The 17,729-nt window shown below is 42.1% G+C and overlaps 1 protein-coding gene across 3 annotated transcripts in view; it reads right to left on the reverse strand.

Annotated features, from left to right (window-relative positions):
* EP400 (E1A binding protein p400) overlaps window positions 1–17,729 on the reverse strand; it is a 3,509,270-nt gene that overhangs the window by 1,822,089 nt on the left and 1,669,452 nt on the right. For all 3 annotated transcript variants that reach the window (XM_044065578.1, XM_044065569.1, XM_044065563.1), the window contains one exon: window positions 16,597–16,764. In XM_044065578.1, coding sequence (XP_043921513.1) covers window positions 16,597–16,764 — 168 coding nt within the window. The remainder of the gene's footprint in view (window positions 1–16,596; window positions 16,765–17,729) is intronic.

Raw genomic sequence — 17,729 nt, forward strand, 5'->3', positions numbered from 1 at the left:
GAACTGGAGACGACGCCAGTAATCTACCACTCGACATGCTAGAACAGTATAAGGGAGTGGTATACATTTAAGGGAAGTGGGTATTCACCGGGGTGGTAAGTAGATATAGTGCTTTACTTAGTACGAGAGTGCTTACTTAGCAGAAAAGTATTGAGAACAAGTGCTAGGCTTATAATACAGCGAGTAGTCTGGTTTTACTAAGAGTAGAGCTTCCTTAAGGGAAAAATTGAAGAACAGACTTGGCGGAGCCAGAAAAAGTTTAACCTTGTTTAACCGGCGCTGTGCTATGCGCACGACCGCGCAAAGCCGTGCAAATGCGGATTTTAAACAGTGAACTACAAAAGAGCTGGAAATGGTCCCAAACAACCAATTACTACAGCTTCTTGTGCTGAGGTCACTTCCCCCAAGGACAGGTAGGCTTGCTCAAGGCTCCCCACTCCCACTGGTGAGCAAAGAAACTTCCTTCTATCCAAGTAAGGTAATGGACAACACAGGAACTACACCACAGCCCAGAATACAGCAATGCCTGTAAACTGGTCTAAACTAGTCGAGGAAGACGGGAAAACAAGGATTATTTTTTGTTTTTGTTTTTAGTAGAAACACACAGAAAATGCAGAAACAGTGATAAATAAGTTACACAGGCTAGCACACTTTAGTGGGCAGCCTCCACAGTTAAATTAAACAAACAAACAAGAAAACTTTCGATCAAATTCGACTAAATGTAACTTTAAGTGCAGATTTTTAAAATAATGCAGCAATCAGTTAAAACACAGTTCAGGCTAGTTCAAGGTAAGCTACAGAAGCTATTTTAAGTAAAAAACAAGCAAAGATACTTAAATCCAGAAGGTAGTCGCTTTTCTGAGTTCTCTGCTGCTAGGACCACTCTGTAAACCCACAAAGAATTACTATGTAATCGTTCAGAACACCTTCCTGAGTAATCCAAAACCCTTCTGGTTTACCATCAATCACCTCCCTTACCAAGGCAGAAAAACTCAAACTTTACCTATGCCAGATGATGCTAACAGCACTACACAAAACTGTTAAATCCCACTTCATTAACACAACAACTACATTAAGTAGATCCACAGGTTCTCAACCATGTTATGGGTCAACTTTTACCTGTATGTACCACCCACTACAAAGACATATTAAAAGACTTAAGTGGTTTCAGGTGGAAGACAGAGCAAACATGCTGTTTAGCACACTTGTTCTCAGAATGGTTAACTTACAACACTGCTCACCCCTAAAACCTTACTAAGCTAATCAGGAACAGGCATAAATAACTGAAAAGTACATATTTAGACACCATTTCCTTAAGATCTACATTCGGAAAACTAATATGTGAAAGGCATTTAATAAACTAGCCCCTTGTCATATAAAATCATTAACATACTGAAATCGGAAAAAGAAAAGACTCAAAAGGGTTTCAGAAATAAACTCAGAAAATATTTAATAATTGTAACTCTTGCATGTGCTTCAAAGACTTTGGATAGAAGCTTAAGAAATTCACCTGACTGACTGCATCATGTTTTGGATTTTAAAATCACAATGTACTGCTCTCAGTGGAATAAACCCATCACTGCTTCTATTTTTGGTTACTCGAGGTAGCAATTTATACTTCATTTGCTTGCACTTCTATAGTTTATGCATACAACATGTAGACTTGAACAATCACTTGGTCATTCTGTTTATGCAGCATGATAACAATGTTATAATACTATATATAGAAGTTATGTTCTTACCATAACGTTCCATGTTAGTTGTCTTCTTCTCGCCTTCTTCTTGCTGGATGGGTTCGGAGCCGACCTCGGCTCCGACTCGGCCACTCTAAAAGCTCGAGAGTTGGTTCCACCGGCTCGAGGCTCCCCTTATATCCCACAATGCTAGGCGAGAGTTACCTCAGATCTCGTTTGTAAGCTAACCCCAGCTTATAATAGTAACAGAATAACTGTAAAACAGAGTCCACCTCTAACAACAGGAAGAAAGAAGGGTGACCTACATCCTGCACCAGGAAATATGCACAACAGCATATGTCTAAGAAAGAGGTGGTAGAAAGAGAGGTCACAATCAGAACTCCTCTAGGTCTGTCCAGGCCAGGGGGAAGGAGGGTGGGACGCAAGAAGAAGGCGAGAAGAAGACAACTAACATGGAACGTTATGGTAAGAACATAACTTCTATATGTTAAGTTGTCTATCTCGCCTTCATTCTTGCTGGATGGGACCGCGTCCCTAGCACCTTGTCCCGGGTGGCCTAACGGAACAGACTCCTGAGAACAGTGGAACCAAAGTTAGCTCTATACCTAGAAGCTAAATCCAACTTATAATGAGAAATGAAAGTGTGAGGAGTAGCCCAAGTAGCCGCTGCACAAATGGTGTCAATAGGCAGTCTGTCTTGGAAGGCTAAAGAAGTAGCCAAAGCTCTGGTGGAATGGGCCTTAGGTTTATTAGGCAGCTTTTGATGTCTAATTTCATACACAAGGGAAATCAAAGATGTTAGCCATCTGGATAATGATACCTTTGAAACTGAAAGTCCCTTTCTGCTTTCCACATAGGAGACAAACAGCTGATCAGATTTTCTGAACTGTTTTGTTCTATCCAAGTAGTACCTCAATTGACGGTGAACATCCAGGCAGTGTAATTTTTGTTCAGACCTATTGGAGTATTCTGGAAAAAAGACAGGTAGATCAATGCTTTGATTTAGATTTGACATCGAGACCACCTTAGGCAAAAAGGACGGGTTAGTTCGTAAGGATACTCTGTCCTTATGAAACAAAAGATAAGGAGGACGACAGCTGAGTGCTTGAAGCTCTGAAACTCTTCTAGCTGATGTGATAGCTACCAGAAAAAGAGTTTTCAATGATAATAATTTTAAAGAGCAGGAGACTGCAGGTTCGAAAGGGGGTAGAATCAAAGAAGCAAGAACTAAATTTAGGTCCCAAGGAGAAGGAGGATTTCTTATAGGAGGTCTGAGAAGAAAAACTCCTTTCAAAAAGGCTTTGCAGAGCTTGTGGGACATTAGGGCAGATTCAGAAATACCCACATGAAAATTAGAAATAGCTGCCAATTGAACTTTAAGTGTAGAGGGAGATGAACCTGCATGGAAGAGTTCAGCTAGAAAATCAAGAACTAGTTGGATGGAAGCAGTGAAAGGATCTATGTCCTTTCCTTGAGCCCAATATGTGAAGCGTTTCCACTTACTCAAATAAATCTTTCGAGTGGAAGATTTATGGGAAGCTATCAAAATATCTCTAACAGAGTGAGATAAATGAGGAAGCCTGGCTAAGGTTGGAACTGGAGGAACCAAGCAGTGAGGTTCAGAGAGGGGAGGGAGCGATGAAACTGACCCGACTGATGGATCAAAAGATCTGGAACTAGGTCCAGATTCCACGGTCGCTCAAGAGAAAGCGATGTAGAAAGGGGAACCACACTTGTCGAGGCCAGTAAGGAGCAATGAGGATCAATGAGGCCTTCTGAGCGATAGCTTTCTGTATTACTTGAGAGATCAGTGGGAAAGGAGGAAATGCATACAGAAGTCCCCGGGCCAAACTTGGACTAGAGCGTCTCTGCTGGGTTGGCCTGGTAAAGCGAATAGAGTGAAATGTTCTCTGCACTTGCTGTTTTGGGGAGTAGCAAAAAGATCGCAGCAAGGCTGACCCCACTTGAGAAAAATTTCTCTCACTACAGAGTCTTTCAGAGACCACTCGTGAGGCATGAGTATAGCTCTGCTCAACTTGTCCGCAATTTGATTGGACTTTCCGGGGATGTGCGTTGCTATCAGAAACCGCTGAGAAGAAATCGCCCATTGCCACAGTCTGAGTGCTTCTCGACACAGGGGGTATGATCTGGTTCCGCCTTGTTTGTTGATGTACCACACTACAGACATATTGTCCGTCTGGATTGCAATCGTTCCCAAGGGAAGAGAGTCTTGAAGGGCTTGCAATGCTAAAAGCACTGCTCTCATCTCCAGAACATTTATGTGCAAGTGGCATTCGTTTGGTTGCCATGTGCCTTGGACCGTCCTGCCCTGATAATGCCCCCCCCCACCCGATCAGGGAGGCATCCGTTGTCAGAGTAGCAACTGGAGGAGGTGGAACAAAGGGTCTTCCCGACAAGAGCTGGGGGGAAGACATCCACCACATGAGATGATTCTTGCACGCTTGCGTGATCATAATGGTGTGAGACATAGGAAGTTGCTGGTATGACCATTGAGTAAAGAGCATCCATTGAAGGATCCGCATGTGGTATCTGGCTAATGGAAGCAGAGGTATGGCCGCTGCCATAATTCCCAACACCTTCAGAACTAACCTGGCTTTGATTCTGTTGTTGTTGAAAAGGAGTGATACCAATTTGTGAATGTCTGATATTCTCTGATGTGTTAGTCTTGCAGACATGTTTATTGTATCTAGATTTGCGCCTATGTAAGTAATAGTACGACAAGGCGACAAAACAGACTTTTCGCAATTTATTGAAATACCCAGCTTTTGACAAACGCGAAAAGTGTAATCTCTGGCCATCAGAAGGAGATGCTTGGTGGGAGCTGTGAGGAGCCAGTCGTCCAAATATGGAAACACCTGGAATCCTTGTCGTCTCAGGTGAGAAGCTACCACTGCCATGCATTTGGTAAACACCGGGGGCAGTGGTGAGACCAAAGGGCAGGGCCCTGAACTGAAAATGACTGGTTCCCAGCCTGAAGCGGAGGAATCTTCTGGAGCGTCTGTTCATTTTATGTGATAGTACGCATCGAAGGTCTATAGAGCACATCCAGTTTCCTTTGCCCAAAAGGGGAAGGATGGATTGCAGCGTGACCATCCGAAATCTTGTTTTCTTGACTGATCTGTTCAAGACACTGAGATCCAAAATTGGTCTCCAGTCCCCTGTTTTCTTTGGAACTGAAAAGAACCTTGAGTAGACTCCGGATCCTTGCTGGTCTGCTGGAACTGGCTGAATTGCTCTTTTTGCAAGCAGTTTTGAAATCTCCAAAACTGCTAGATCCCTTTGAGCGGGTGGAACATCTGGAAGGGATTTTTTTGACTGATTTGGAAAGCGAAGAAAGGGGATAGAATAGCCTTCGGAAATGATGGACTGTACCCATTTGTCTTGAGTCAGGGATAGCCAGGCTTCTGGGTACAGTGACAATCTTCCCCCGACTGTCTCCGAAGATGGGCAGTCGGGCAACACCTCAGGGATGCTGAAAAGGCTTGTCAGGGAAGGCTTCCCGATTGCCCTGGTTCTGCGGACCTCCCCTGCCCCTAGGGCGACGTCTACCATTGTTATTCCCGCCTCTGCCTCTGGCGGGGAAACGACTCTGTGCGTCAGGTGAAGTCCCTTGAGATTGTTTACGGAACCACATCTTTCCACCCTTCTGGCCTTTGGGGTAAGGCCTGGAAGGAGTAGAAAAACGGACTCCGATGGCAGAAAGGGTCTTGCCATCAGTCTCGCACCTTGTCAAGGTTTCTTTCACTTGAGGACCAAAGAGGGATGATCCATCAAACGGGGAGTTCGTGAAAGACGTCTTGAAGGGGTCCGCAAAATTGCATAGCCGCATCCAGGCATGCCTACGTAAGGCCACACCTGTCCCTGCGGCTCTGCTCGCTCCATCAGCCGTGTAAGAAAGGAGGCGCATGGAGGAGTTGGATATGGAGTTAAGGGTAGCCAGCTGCGTGTTCATCTTATCTTGGAAACCTGCAGCTGTAGGGTCCTTTAACATTTCACTCGCTTCCTTGATCAAGTCCCTTTGAAGACGAGTAAAATGGCACAGGTAGTTCAGCTTAACGATGGTAAATGTCGCTGACGAGAACATCCGCTTCCCGTACCTATCCATGGACCTAGATTCCTTGTTAGGTGGATGGACAGGTACTGAAGGATCAGCTAGCTCCTTCTTAGTGGCAGCAGCTACCACCATAGCATCCACAGAAACTCCTTTTGTTAAAAACTGCTTGTCTGCTGGAGCTGTTATGAACTTGGAGGGTCTCCTGGGAGTGGGGTCCACTGAATCAGGAGCCGTCCATGCCTTCTTAGCAACCACCTGCATGAGGGGGTCAAGGGGGACACCCAGGAGGTGGAAGGACGAGAGCCAAACGCCTCAAGATACACAGATTCGTCCTCCGAAGGGTTGAGGGCTGGCCAATTTCCCCTCTGTTTCAGGATCTCCAGAATGTCTGCAAATGAGACATCTTCAGAAGGGGAACGGGGGAACCCTCAGAATCATCCAAATCTGTGTCTGACGTGATGGACTCAGGTGAGTCAATGTGTTTCCTCTTACACTTCCTCTTCCGAGGGGCTCTTCTGCCAAATCAGGAGAGGCCTCGGAAGAGGATGAAATCCCCACAGGGGTTCCTGAGGAGCTGGCTCTCTGCGGTCCGGGATGAGGGAGTGAGTCGACTTAGCCTGAGGCACCATAGAGGGAGGGGCGGACGGAGCCGACTGTGGAGTAGAGCCAGGCTCTAACACACTCCGCATGACCTCGAATGCACCCCTGTCAAGCAGAGCCAGAGGTCCCCGCTCCGAAGCTAAGAACCCCCTCGGCACCGACAGTGATGGCTCGAGGCCGATGTCGGAGCCGAACTCACCAGCGCCGGCACCGAGAGGGAGAGGGGGTCGGACAAGGGTCCGATGCCACTCACCCCCTCGGAGCCGACGAGGGAAGTCCGGCGCCGAGATTCTTCCAAGGAAGAAAACGGAGCCGACGACGGAGCCGAAGACAATTGTATCGGCTCCGACGCTATCACAGTCTCGGTTCCGACACGACCCGGCTCCGAGCTCAAGAGAGTCGAAGGAGGAATATGTTGATGGACCGGGGCAGGCATCGACTGATGAGTCGGGCTCTGAAGCATCTGGGCCAGTGCCTCGGACTTAAGTAGTCGACTCACTACCCTCTGAAGGTCATGATCCGACAGCCTCGATGACCTAGAGGAGTGAGATCTTTGGCTCCGTTCAGACAGCAGGGGAAATCCTGGAGCCGAATGAACAGAGCCAAGAGATGGTGACCTGGACCTCTTCCTAGTTGTCGGCTCCGAAGGTCTGGTCGGAGCCGACACGGAATCTACTACCTCGCCCGCCGAGCCGAGGGGGCCACAGAAACTGTGGACTGAGACTTATCGGCTCCAGCCGGAGCCGATGAAGGCAGAGGTTGAGAAACCTTAGGTCTCGGCTCAGTTGCCGGAGCCGAAGACCTAGATGCCTTAGAGGGCTTCCCTGTTGAAACAGACAGGGAATCCTCTGGCTTGAGTAAGCCTCTGAGAATCAATTTATTCTTTCTTTCCTGCAGGACCCTGGGGCTGAAGCCATGGCACACAGCACAGGAGTCCTGCAGGTGCAAAGGCCCCAGACAGTAGACACAAGAAGTGTGAGCGTCTGTCAGAGACATTTTCTGACAGCACGCATCACACTTCTTGAATCCGGAGACCTTTGCTTCTTTAGACATTTTTTTCTTTTTGAACAGGTGTACACAAACACACACACAAACACACTAGTTACACCCTGTCAAGTTAAAATATAATAAAAACCAGTAACTAGGATTTTAAAATAAAATAAAACACACACACTCCACTAGGAAGGAAAGGCCTGTAGGCCCAAGGGAAGAACCTAAGGTTCTTGGGGGAAAAAAACGGAAATTTTTTTAGAAGGGGATAATATTTACTCTAAACTAAGGGAATTAAGTAAATATATTAAAATTAAAGGGGTTTTGAAAGACTAATTTCAACAAGAAAAGTTACTCACCAAGAACCGGTAGAAAAACCAACCTCGAAGCTGTAGCGGCAAACGAGATCTGAGGTAACTCTCGCCTAGCATTGTGGGATATAAGGGGAGCCTCGAGCCGGTGGAACCAACTCTCGAGCTTTTAGAGTGGCCGAGTCGGAGCCGAGGTCGGCTCCGAACCCATCCAGCAAGAATGAAGGCGAGATAGACAACTTAACATCTAATGTTTCTACGTTCTATTGCAAATCAAGGAGCTTGGGAAGTGACTGAAAAGGATCATTTAAACCAACCCGTTTACCAAGTAACAAATGTAAACAAATATGTAACTAAGTTGTAACCTTGAGCTCTAAGCTCTGTTGAGTTTTTTTTTTTTGGTAAAACTTTTCCATCTTCTCAAAACTCTACTGCATTTCTACTGAAAAAATATTACATGCTTTACACAGCTTGTCACATTTTAAAATGCAGGTCTTGGACAGCTTTGTATGTATTCTCTGAAAAAAAACGCAGGTTTTGTACAGTTCTTCACACTGGGCACTGTGCTGAAATACATTACAAGACAAACTTCTGCCTTCAACTGAGTCTAGTGTGTATGCTTGGAGGGTGCTGGTCATTATCAAACTGCCTGCTGTGGCCACGATTTTCTCTCCACTAGCCAATGAATTTTATTATACCCTTGCAGTTGAACTGCCAGTGTACCTTCCGAGTTACTGCCAGCAGCAAACTTAGAAACATTACCAGACAGACTACTGCCCGCATTTGCTTGTTACTTGTACGTGTACATAAAAAGCTGCATGCACACAAGGATTCCCTTCACAAGCTCAAAGTTTCAAAACTTCAAACTGCAAATAATCGAGACCAGAAGATCGAAGTTTTGAAACTTTGAAAGTTTTGAATGGAGATCACCATACAGCATGGAACAGGAAATTTACCATTTTCCTCACTGTAGTCTGATCTCGGAGTTGGTATATTATGTTAGCAGAGGGTGTTGTGTGTGTGTGTGTGTGTGGGGGTGCTGCGGGGCTTTCCCCCCTGCAAAAACATAAAAAAAAATATTTTTTATTACAAATTTGATGTTTCAAAACTTCGACTATATGGTCTCAACTATTTATAGTTCGAAGTTTTGAAACTTCGAGCTTGTGAAGTAAATCTGTACACACATATATGTATGTATATATACATAGATATATGTATAGATAGATACGGCGGTTTACTATGGCATTTGAGTACAGGTTCAACAAAAACGTGAATGTCTAACCACAGCTGGTTGATTCCCGTTTTTTCAGACCTACACTACTGTGAGTGTGTAGTTAAGTGAATGTTAGAGTGCATTTGCACATGTCAACGGAATTATGACTACAGATCACAGTACAGTGGGGATCAGGAAATTACCCTTTTCCCCATTGTGGGGAACCTGGGAGTAGCCCCCACATGGGTGGTGCAGGGGGGCATAGCCCCCATGCAAAAAAGATGACATTATATGGTATGCAGTAGTGTCTTGCTTTCACATAATGTTAAAAGTGCAAATTTGAATGTGTTATGTGCACTTCGACATTCTGTCCTAACTGATATGCTGAACTTCGCACATCTGATTCGCAGATGTCCATGGAGAACTTCGACAGATAGTAAAGTGATACACCTACACATACATGCATATACACACACACACACAGACACACTAATACGCGTGTGTGTGCGCACATGTATGTTATTTTTATATATTCGTACACATGCACACATTTATATATACTGTGTATACGACTCTTTTAGGTGGTGGTGAAGAAAGTTCAATGCACATAAAAAAGCCAGTACACCTGATTTAAAAATCAGATGATCATACTTTTTGCCTGTGTGAGACTATTTTATCATGATCATCTCTAACAATGCTGTGCAATCCTCATGCGTGGTGCACCTATACTTTTACTGCTTCAGTGGCTGGCCCTTTATTATCTATCTAGCCAATCCATCTTTGTGTGACTAACACTAGGTAAAAGACCAATACTGAAGCTTCAATCAAACTTCAATCCATTATTACAGCATATGTATACAAATACATTGATATCTTCCCTCCATACCCTTCCAGTATACTGCTAGAAATAAATAAAAAAAAAACTATATAAATCTACCCATATCCCCCAATCCCTCCTCTCTTTCTGTATTTTTTTCTTTTTGGTGTCTTAAAGTTTCCCCCTCTCAAGAATAAATTACGAGTCTGTGGATGTTACATCTTGCCAGTTTCTCCATTTCTTTCGCCATTTCACTCCAGGATCCCTTCCCTTCCTCTCTCTTTATTCTATTTACCAAATCTTTCATCTCTTGCACTGTTGGCACTTACTTCCTTTTCCATTTCCTCATTTTTTTTTTTTTTTTTTTACTGTCATCAATAATCCTACCAAGGCCTTCTCTTTGGGTATTCCTTCTTGATAACCTAATAGAAACAATTTTTACGTCATATGAACATCATCTATGAATACTTTTACTAACTGACTTATTCCTGCTATAAAACCTTCGAACTGCTTACATTCCCAAAAATATGCTTCTAGGTTCCTATAGCTTCCCCGCATATCCAGCAACTTTAGTCTATGCCCCAAAACATTTTTGCTTTAGTGTATAAAAATACTTATGTAAACAATTCCGAGCAAAGACTCGGAATTTCCTAGCATTAGAACAAACTCTTGGGATCTTAATAATTTCTCCCCACTCCTGCCTAGTTATTTTCTACCCTAACTCTTTCTCCACTGGATCCTGGATTCTCTTTAACTTGTTCTATGTTCCCCCCCTTATTCATTCTTTGCTCAGTTTTAATAATTCTCTAGTTTGCTTTCCCTCCAGTTTCCTTCTCTTCTATTTCCTTCAGAATTTTCAGCATCCCCTGTCCCTCTCTCACAGTCCTATGCCATTTGCTCCATCCTGACTTCAATGCCTGATAGTCCCACTCTAAACTCCTATTCAGTTGATATTTGCTCTGTATTTGTTCCCAAGTTTTAAGCTGTCCTCCTGTAAGCAGCAGATTCCAGTACCTTACCTTATTTTGTCTCTTTCTGCAGCGCCATAGGTTGCTTTTACCTTGCACATTTTTTTCTTAAGCCTCCAGTCTCTACTATCCCCCCACCATTTTTCCATCCCCTTTTCCTTCCATCTCACCATCAACACTTTGCTACCTCCCTTCATCCATTCTTGCTTCCACTCTTTGTCATCCCTCAATTAATAATATTGCAATATCTCTACCTTCCTGACAATCCTTCTGCTTAGTTTTCAGCATTCCAGTCTGCCTCATATTACTTGTCTATCGCTCTTAAGATATTTGTTAACATACATGCTAATAAAGTCTCTTTCAGACCTGGTACTAAGAAGCCCCCTCTCTCTTTCTCTTCTATTAACTTCTAGCATTTCACCCTTGCATGTGCGCCATCCTAAAGTTTCAGTATATCTGTGTAACTTTTTTCAGTAGCTTTTTCTCTGGCAATCTCCAAAACACCTGACCTAAATATATAAATTGAGGCATAATACATAATTGTAATGCCTGCATTTTCTGATTTAAAGCTAGATTTAGCATTTTCCAAGTCTGCAACTGGGCCTTGACCTTTTCATATGTCCTCTCAGTGTACTACTTATCCAGATCCCTCCGTACTTAATCTGCTTTCTCCATTCCACACTGTCCACCATCCTCCCTTCCCCAATTGACTTGACAATCACTTTAATATATTGGATCTTCTTATCCATTCTGCTAGTGGCTCTATACAGAGCACAAATAATGGGTACAGAGAACATACTTGCCTGCTGCTCCTCCCTGATAGTCTAGCTCTAATCTTAATCCTTGCTGTCACTCCTTCATAGAGTTTTTTCAGCATGAATATCCACTGGTCTGGTACTCCAAATTCTTCTGCTACCATAAACATATATCCCCTTGCTCAGCCTATTGAAGGCTTTCTCTGCAGCTAGAGAAATAAAGTTCACTTCTGTTCTTGGTTGTTGAGCCTCCTGCATTAACAACATGGCTTTAATTAAACTATCTGTAGTCCTACATCCTCCTACAAATCCTGTCTGGTCATCCTTAATTACTGTCCCCAGTATTCTACTCAACCTTCCTGCCTTGATCTGCATAAAACATTTATAATCATGGGTTCAGTATTCAAATAGGTCTATAAGATGATGGTTTCTCTGGATCCTTGCCCTCTTTACAAATAACTGATATGATTAGCTTGTTTCCATGATTTGGGAACCTCTACCACTCAACATTTGGTTAAAAATAATCCATCTTTTTTGCACTTTTCCCCTCTGTAGTTCTCAAATGTCAACCGGGATTCCATCACTTCCTGGAGTCTTTCCTTTTGCCAACCTGTCCCACGCCTATTTTATTTCTTCCATGTATGGGCTTGACTAAAGTCTCATTCCTCCTTGGCTATCTATGGCATCCTTGGCAAGTGCTATTCAGTATTCCTCATTTCATCTCCCTGTCTAATCCCAGTGACTTTCTGTTACAGCTTCTGATAATACTCCCTAAACTTGCATCTCTCCCAGTCCTACTGCTACTGTATCATCGTTCATTTGTACTTTAAATATACCTCTTTCTACCTACTGTTATCGTTATCGTAAAGCCAATGGCCTTGTTGCTTTGGGGCTCTCTCAAAAAAATTTGCTCCACCGCTATCTTCTTCCTCCATATTCTTTCATCTTCTATTTTCTGCACTCACTGCAATAAATCACTCTCCAATTCTCAAACTTCTTTATTTCCTTCACATTCTTCCCTTTGGATGCATCACCCATAAAAAAGGACCTTTATTTAAAAACCCGCAACAGTGGCCACGGCTGTTTAAAGCAACCGGTACTGCAGTTATGCCACATTAGCAACTTTATTAAGAGATTACTTGCACCCCCCCAAAAAAATTACACCTGGGACAACCACCACCTTCACCCTATCCTAATATTGCACATTAACATTATGATCTCAGTAATGCTTTTTAAACTTGTCTCTGATACATAAAATTTGGGCTGTGTGGCTCTGATAGGAAGGTTGTCGCTTGGCTCACATTAGGAGAATTTCTTTCATTTAGGCACATACGACTTCCTACTGCTAAGCCACTTTGTCTCTTGTAAGGATATGCAGCCTCTCCAGTAAGACACTGGCCATAACAGGGATCAATGCTGAGAAAGTCCAAGCTGCTAGTTTTATGCTCTGTGGACCTTGCAGACTGACAAGTCTTGCGGTACACCTTTGTTTTTGATGTAAATTGAGACACTTCTACATTTTGTACCTTCCTATGCAGTAGCTGGTCTAAATGTGAGGAAGACATTATAGCCCTGCATTACGGTGGGTGCTCTCTGCAGTTTTAAACCATATCTCATGGTTGGTGGGATGTTATGAAAACAGAAGAAAACTTCAGCTTTAAGAGTCTGAGGGAAGGGCCTTCACATTTAATCTTTCACTGTCTAGCAGAGTGAGTAGATGAAATGATACTAGGTGGAGTGTTCAAAGTCAAATTTATAGTGGGGCGGGAAGTTGAAAAGTCACTAAGACAACAGCAGAGTGACAGCATTTCAGCTATATAATAATGCAAACAAAATTCTTGCAACTACATAAGAAATCCTATTTTTACAGTTTCTCCCCCATAATAGGTGAATGGAGAAGGAATTTTCTAATGGACAGTAGTCAAGAACTTTTAAACCTCCAAGAAGAAAAGACTCTGAGGTGAATAAAAATTAAAAATAAAAAACAAACTGCAACAGAAAAGCAAAAAATAAAAAAGGAAGTATCCAAACCTTAAAAATAAATCCAATCCAAATCAAATGCAGTCCAACAGCAGCTAAATACTTGTAGCTAAATAAGAAATCCTATTTCTCAACTCCTTCCACTAATTAGCTAGACTGGATTCCTTTTCAATCAAGGAGATGAAAAGGAATTCTTTTGAACTGACTATAACCAGGGAACTTTTAAAACTCCAAGAAGAAAAAAACTTTGAGGTAAAACAAAATTAAAAATAAAAGAAACTGTAACACAAGAACAAAAATAAAAATAATGTAAGTATCCAAACCTTAAATGAACAAATAAAATGTAGTCAGACAGCAGCAAACTTGCACAGTACTTCAGCTGCAGGAGTCTAGCAACTGTCCAAGCATGGGAAAATTATGGGTTCCTGGGTCCTGAGACTGGCACTCATCAAACTTCTGCAAAAACTTTGGGCACTATGGATAGACTAAAGGGGAGTAAAGTGAACTGGAAATGTTTGTGCACTGCTATGAACCTCAGGAACTGTCAAGTGTTTTTTGTGGATTGCTATGTTCATGTTTGTTACCCTGTAACAATACCAACAATTTGTGTTCAGGGAAGGCCTTTAAAAACGTTCACATCTTCTGATAAAGCATTTTGTGTGTTGTGGGGGGAGTTGTGTGCGTCAGGCAGAAACTGTCAGTGGTAGCTTCTTTTGGTAGAATCTGACCTCTGCAGGCATATCGGTTAGTCAGTTTTTCTGCAAGCACCAAAGAAACTGTAAACATTTACAATTATTCGATAAAAAGACTAATATTAAAATAAAAAAATGATACACAGATCCAACCAGATACTTAAGACATTGGATGTGATTAACAGACAGACTTGTATGCAATCACTTCTTGCAGACAAAAATGAGAATAATGTAAGCAATTTCCATTTTTTTTTTAGCAATAAGTCAAAGCTCTGGGCAAGGGAAGGAGGTCATTTGCACACTGGATACATCTAAAAGCCCTGGAAGTCAGACAGAAAGGGTGGCTAATACTTTCTATATGCCTCTCCACTGCGGATCTACTAGGAAGCTCGAAGTTTCAAAACTTTGAACTTCATATGGTCGAGACTATAAGATCAAAGTTTTGAAATTTCGAACGGTTTAAATGGAGATCTCTGTACAGCGTTGAACATGAAATTTACAATTCTCTTCACTGTAGTGCGATCTCGGAATTGGTGTATTTAATTAGCATATCCCCTGCATAAATGTAAAAAAACAAATTTGTTTATTATTTTTTTTATTGAAGTTTTGAACTTTCAAAACTTCGATGTTATGGTCTTGACCATATGAAGTTTGTAATTTTGAAAGTTCAAGCTTCCAAAGCAGATCCCTCTACTGCAGATCATCCAGCCAGATCTGGAAATCTAACAGTGTACAGGCAAGAACACATTACCGTGAAAGGAAAGACTGAGTTTAACAGCAGCAAAGACAGAAAAAAGGATGTGAACAGTAAGCCTTGTGTACTTTTTTCTGGGCCCTCACCTCTGTTGATCCTCAGGCTTCTATGCTCTGTCCCCCTCACTCTAACTCATTGCATGATCTCCATAGTTCCATGTGTAAAGCTTCTTTGTCACACTGGGATGGGATAACAGGGTACTAGCGCACCAAATGAACAGGCGACTATAAGTTAATTGAATTCTGCTCTTCTGTTACTTGCAGATGAACAAGTAAGCCAACATATGACCCATGGCAGTTTAAAAATACCATGGGTCACATGTTAGCTTAGACGTGCATCTGCATGTGAACTACTGAGACAGGATGGCTGCCAGATGCACAGCAACTTTTTTTGGGGCTTCCTCATGTTGGACCACAAATTTCCATTGGTGACCCCACAAGCACTGCAGAATGCCCACCCATAAACACACGTGTGCATACCCTACAAATGGAAAAACTGACTGCTAGATACTTTGTAACATCTCCACAAAAAGTTTCTGTGCTTACTATATTAGTCAAAATCATCACTTCAGTCACAGAGAGTTACCTCTTAACAATGGGACCAACAAGAGACAGACAGGGCACAGACACGCACAACCTAGTGCTACATTTAACAAATGTTGTTATACAGTCTAATTAATCTACACAAAGCCAGAAAAATCAGTGTGTTGGTGGGTCATGACACAGTGAAATGTTACTAAAAAAGAGAGATCTCTCAAACAGCACTTTTCTTTTCCTGCAAGCAAATTTACATTTTAATCTACAAATTAGTGTTTTTCTTCCTCTTGATTGATAAACTGTCTTAAAATAATGGTGTTTTCTAGCAAAAGACACTCAACAACTGCAGTATCACATGATGCATGGTACTTTAAAACCACAATGCATTCATATTTAGTTACCATTTATTTTACTTTATTTATCTTACATTTGTGTACCAGGAATGTCCGATCAGGCTATTGGCCCTTTTTAGTGAAGTCAAGGGGATGAAAGCTCCACTACATACATACAAATAATAATCAGAGAAATACAATGTGAAGTACAATACAGCAATATGGTTATATGAGAATTAACACTGATAGTAATACAACATAGTAAATAAATATTGGATAACTGTGGTATAGATGACTGTTTGTTGTACAGAGTTAGAGAAAGATGTCATTTTGAGAACAATTTCAGAGCATCAGAGTGTAGCCTTTGTACAATATAATTTGGATAGAGATTGATGGGTGACACATATGCCATATTGTGAAATACAGCAGCTGGAATCAGAATAATGCAGAAGGAAGGGGCAACTAGGAGAAGTTAGGGAGCAAAGTATGAAGGTAGGTGAAATTTGGTAGCTATGGAATACAGAGATATATGGGAGAAGTTGGGAGAAAGTAAATGAATTTTGAAACAGATGTAGATGGACTGTTAAGGTTATGGTAGATACTGCTAGCTGAGGACATAATAAGGGCTAGTGGGTTCAGTTAGGTTTGGTGCAGGAGCAGAGCCAGGTGCCGATTAAGTGTTCCCTAAGTTGTACTTTGAAAGTGGATGTGTCGAAGGTACTGAGTATGTTCTAAGACGTACCTTTATATTAAGTTGAACACAGCTAAAATTAAGCAACACTTCTACTCAGTTTACAGCTCAAAAAACTGGAAATAAAATAGCAGAGGACAAGGTTTCTCAGGTGACATTCAAATTGTGAAGTAACATTTGAAACCTACCTGATGGAGTTACTGTTGTGGAATTTAGCATTGCTGTTGACTGCTGAGTCCCCAAAGCAGTTATGGAAGTTTGCAGATTTCCAGTCTGGGGGACATTTTGCATTACAACTGGGCCTTGAGGACGGAGAATCTGCTGACTGGGAGCTTGTACTATTTGTAGAACACTTCCTGTTGATGTAAAGCACAGAAAATTATTTTAAATCACTTTTCATTGCATAGTGAATGTCTGTACTAGCAAGTAAAGACAAAACGGGATGCCTCTTAAGCACAAAATTACCAACATTATTAATACATGCCAAGTATAACACGTTATGTCACTTTCTAAATATTGTGGTTTGCATCCAGCCTTTATATTAGAAGTACTATGGATGGATGTTTCCAAGGCATGAAATGCTTATGGAGGCTACTGTCTGACATTTTTCCTCTCTAACACCCCTCAACTGTAAATGCATACATGCAAGAGTGCGCACACACACACACGCACGCCATCTGAATGCCTCTTACATACTTGAACTTGGATAAATCATACATTTACAAAAGCAGAGAGGTCTGGGATATTTTGACCAAATCTTTCACTCCTTCCTGCTCTAAAACGGAATACCATGTGCAAAGCATGGCATGCTAGTCTTTACAGGAGCACTTCAACAATTCACGTGTTGTCTACAGTCTTATGTATGAGCTCTATACTCTATGAAGAAGGCATACCTCCTAGCCTTCACCAGGAGGTTTACAGTTTCATACTAGATTGTTGATCATCCTGATTCATTTATAGTCTTGACTCAGATAACACTTGGTCATTATCCTTCTATATGAGTAATTACCAACTAAATCCTTCTCCCTCCAGGGAGGGTTTGAGGGGCCAGGCTTGGGGTGATTTTACAACTTCCCATCCAATCATCCCAACCGTGTTTGTAAAAGGGTTTTGTTTGCTTAACTATTAGAGAAAGTATTTTCCACAGGAAGGGGATTCTTTGAGAGATGTCTCTCTTTTTCTCTCTCAATAAGGTTCTGTTTATGTTACAATTAAAGTTCAGTTCTTTCAAGTAGGTCTTTGCAGTGTTGCTGGTTTTAAAACTGGTCTAGAATGTCCCTTAGAACACAATCATTTGAGACTTTATAGGTAAGGCAAAGGC

This window comes from Protopterus annectens, chromosome 1.part0, assembly GCF_019279795.1.
Source record: "Protopterus annectens isolate FY-2018-M chromosome 1.part0, PAN1.0, whole genome shotgun sequence".
In the NCBI taxonomy this organism is placed as follows: domain Eukaryota; kingdom Metazoa; phylum Chordata; order Ceratodontiformes; family Protopteridae; genus Protopterus; species Protopterus annectens.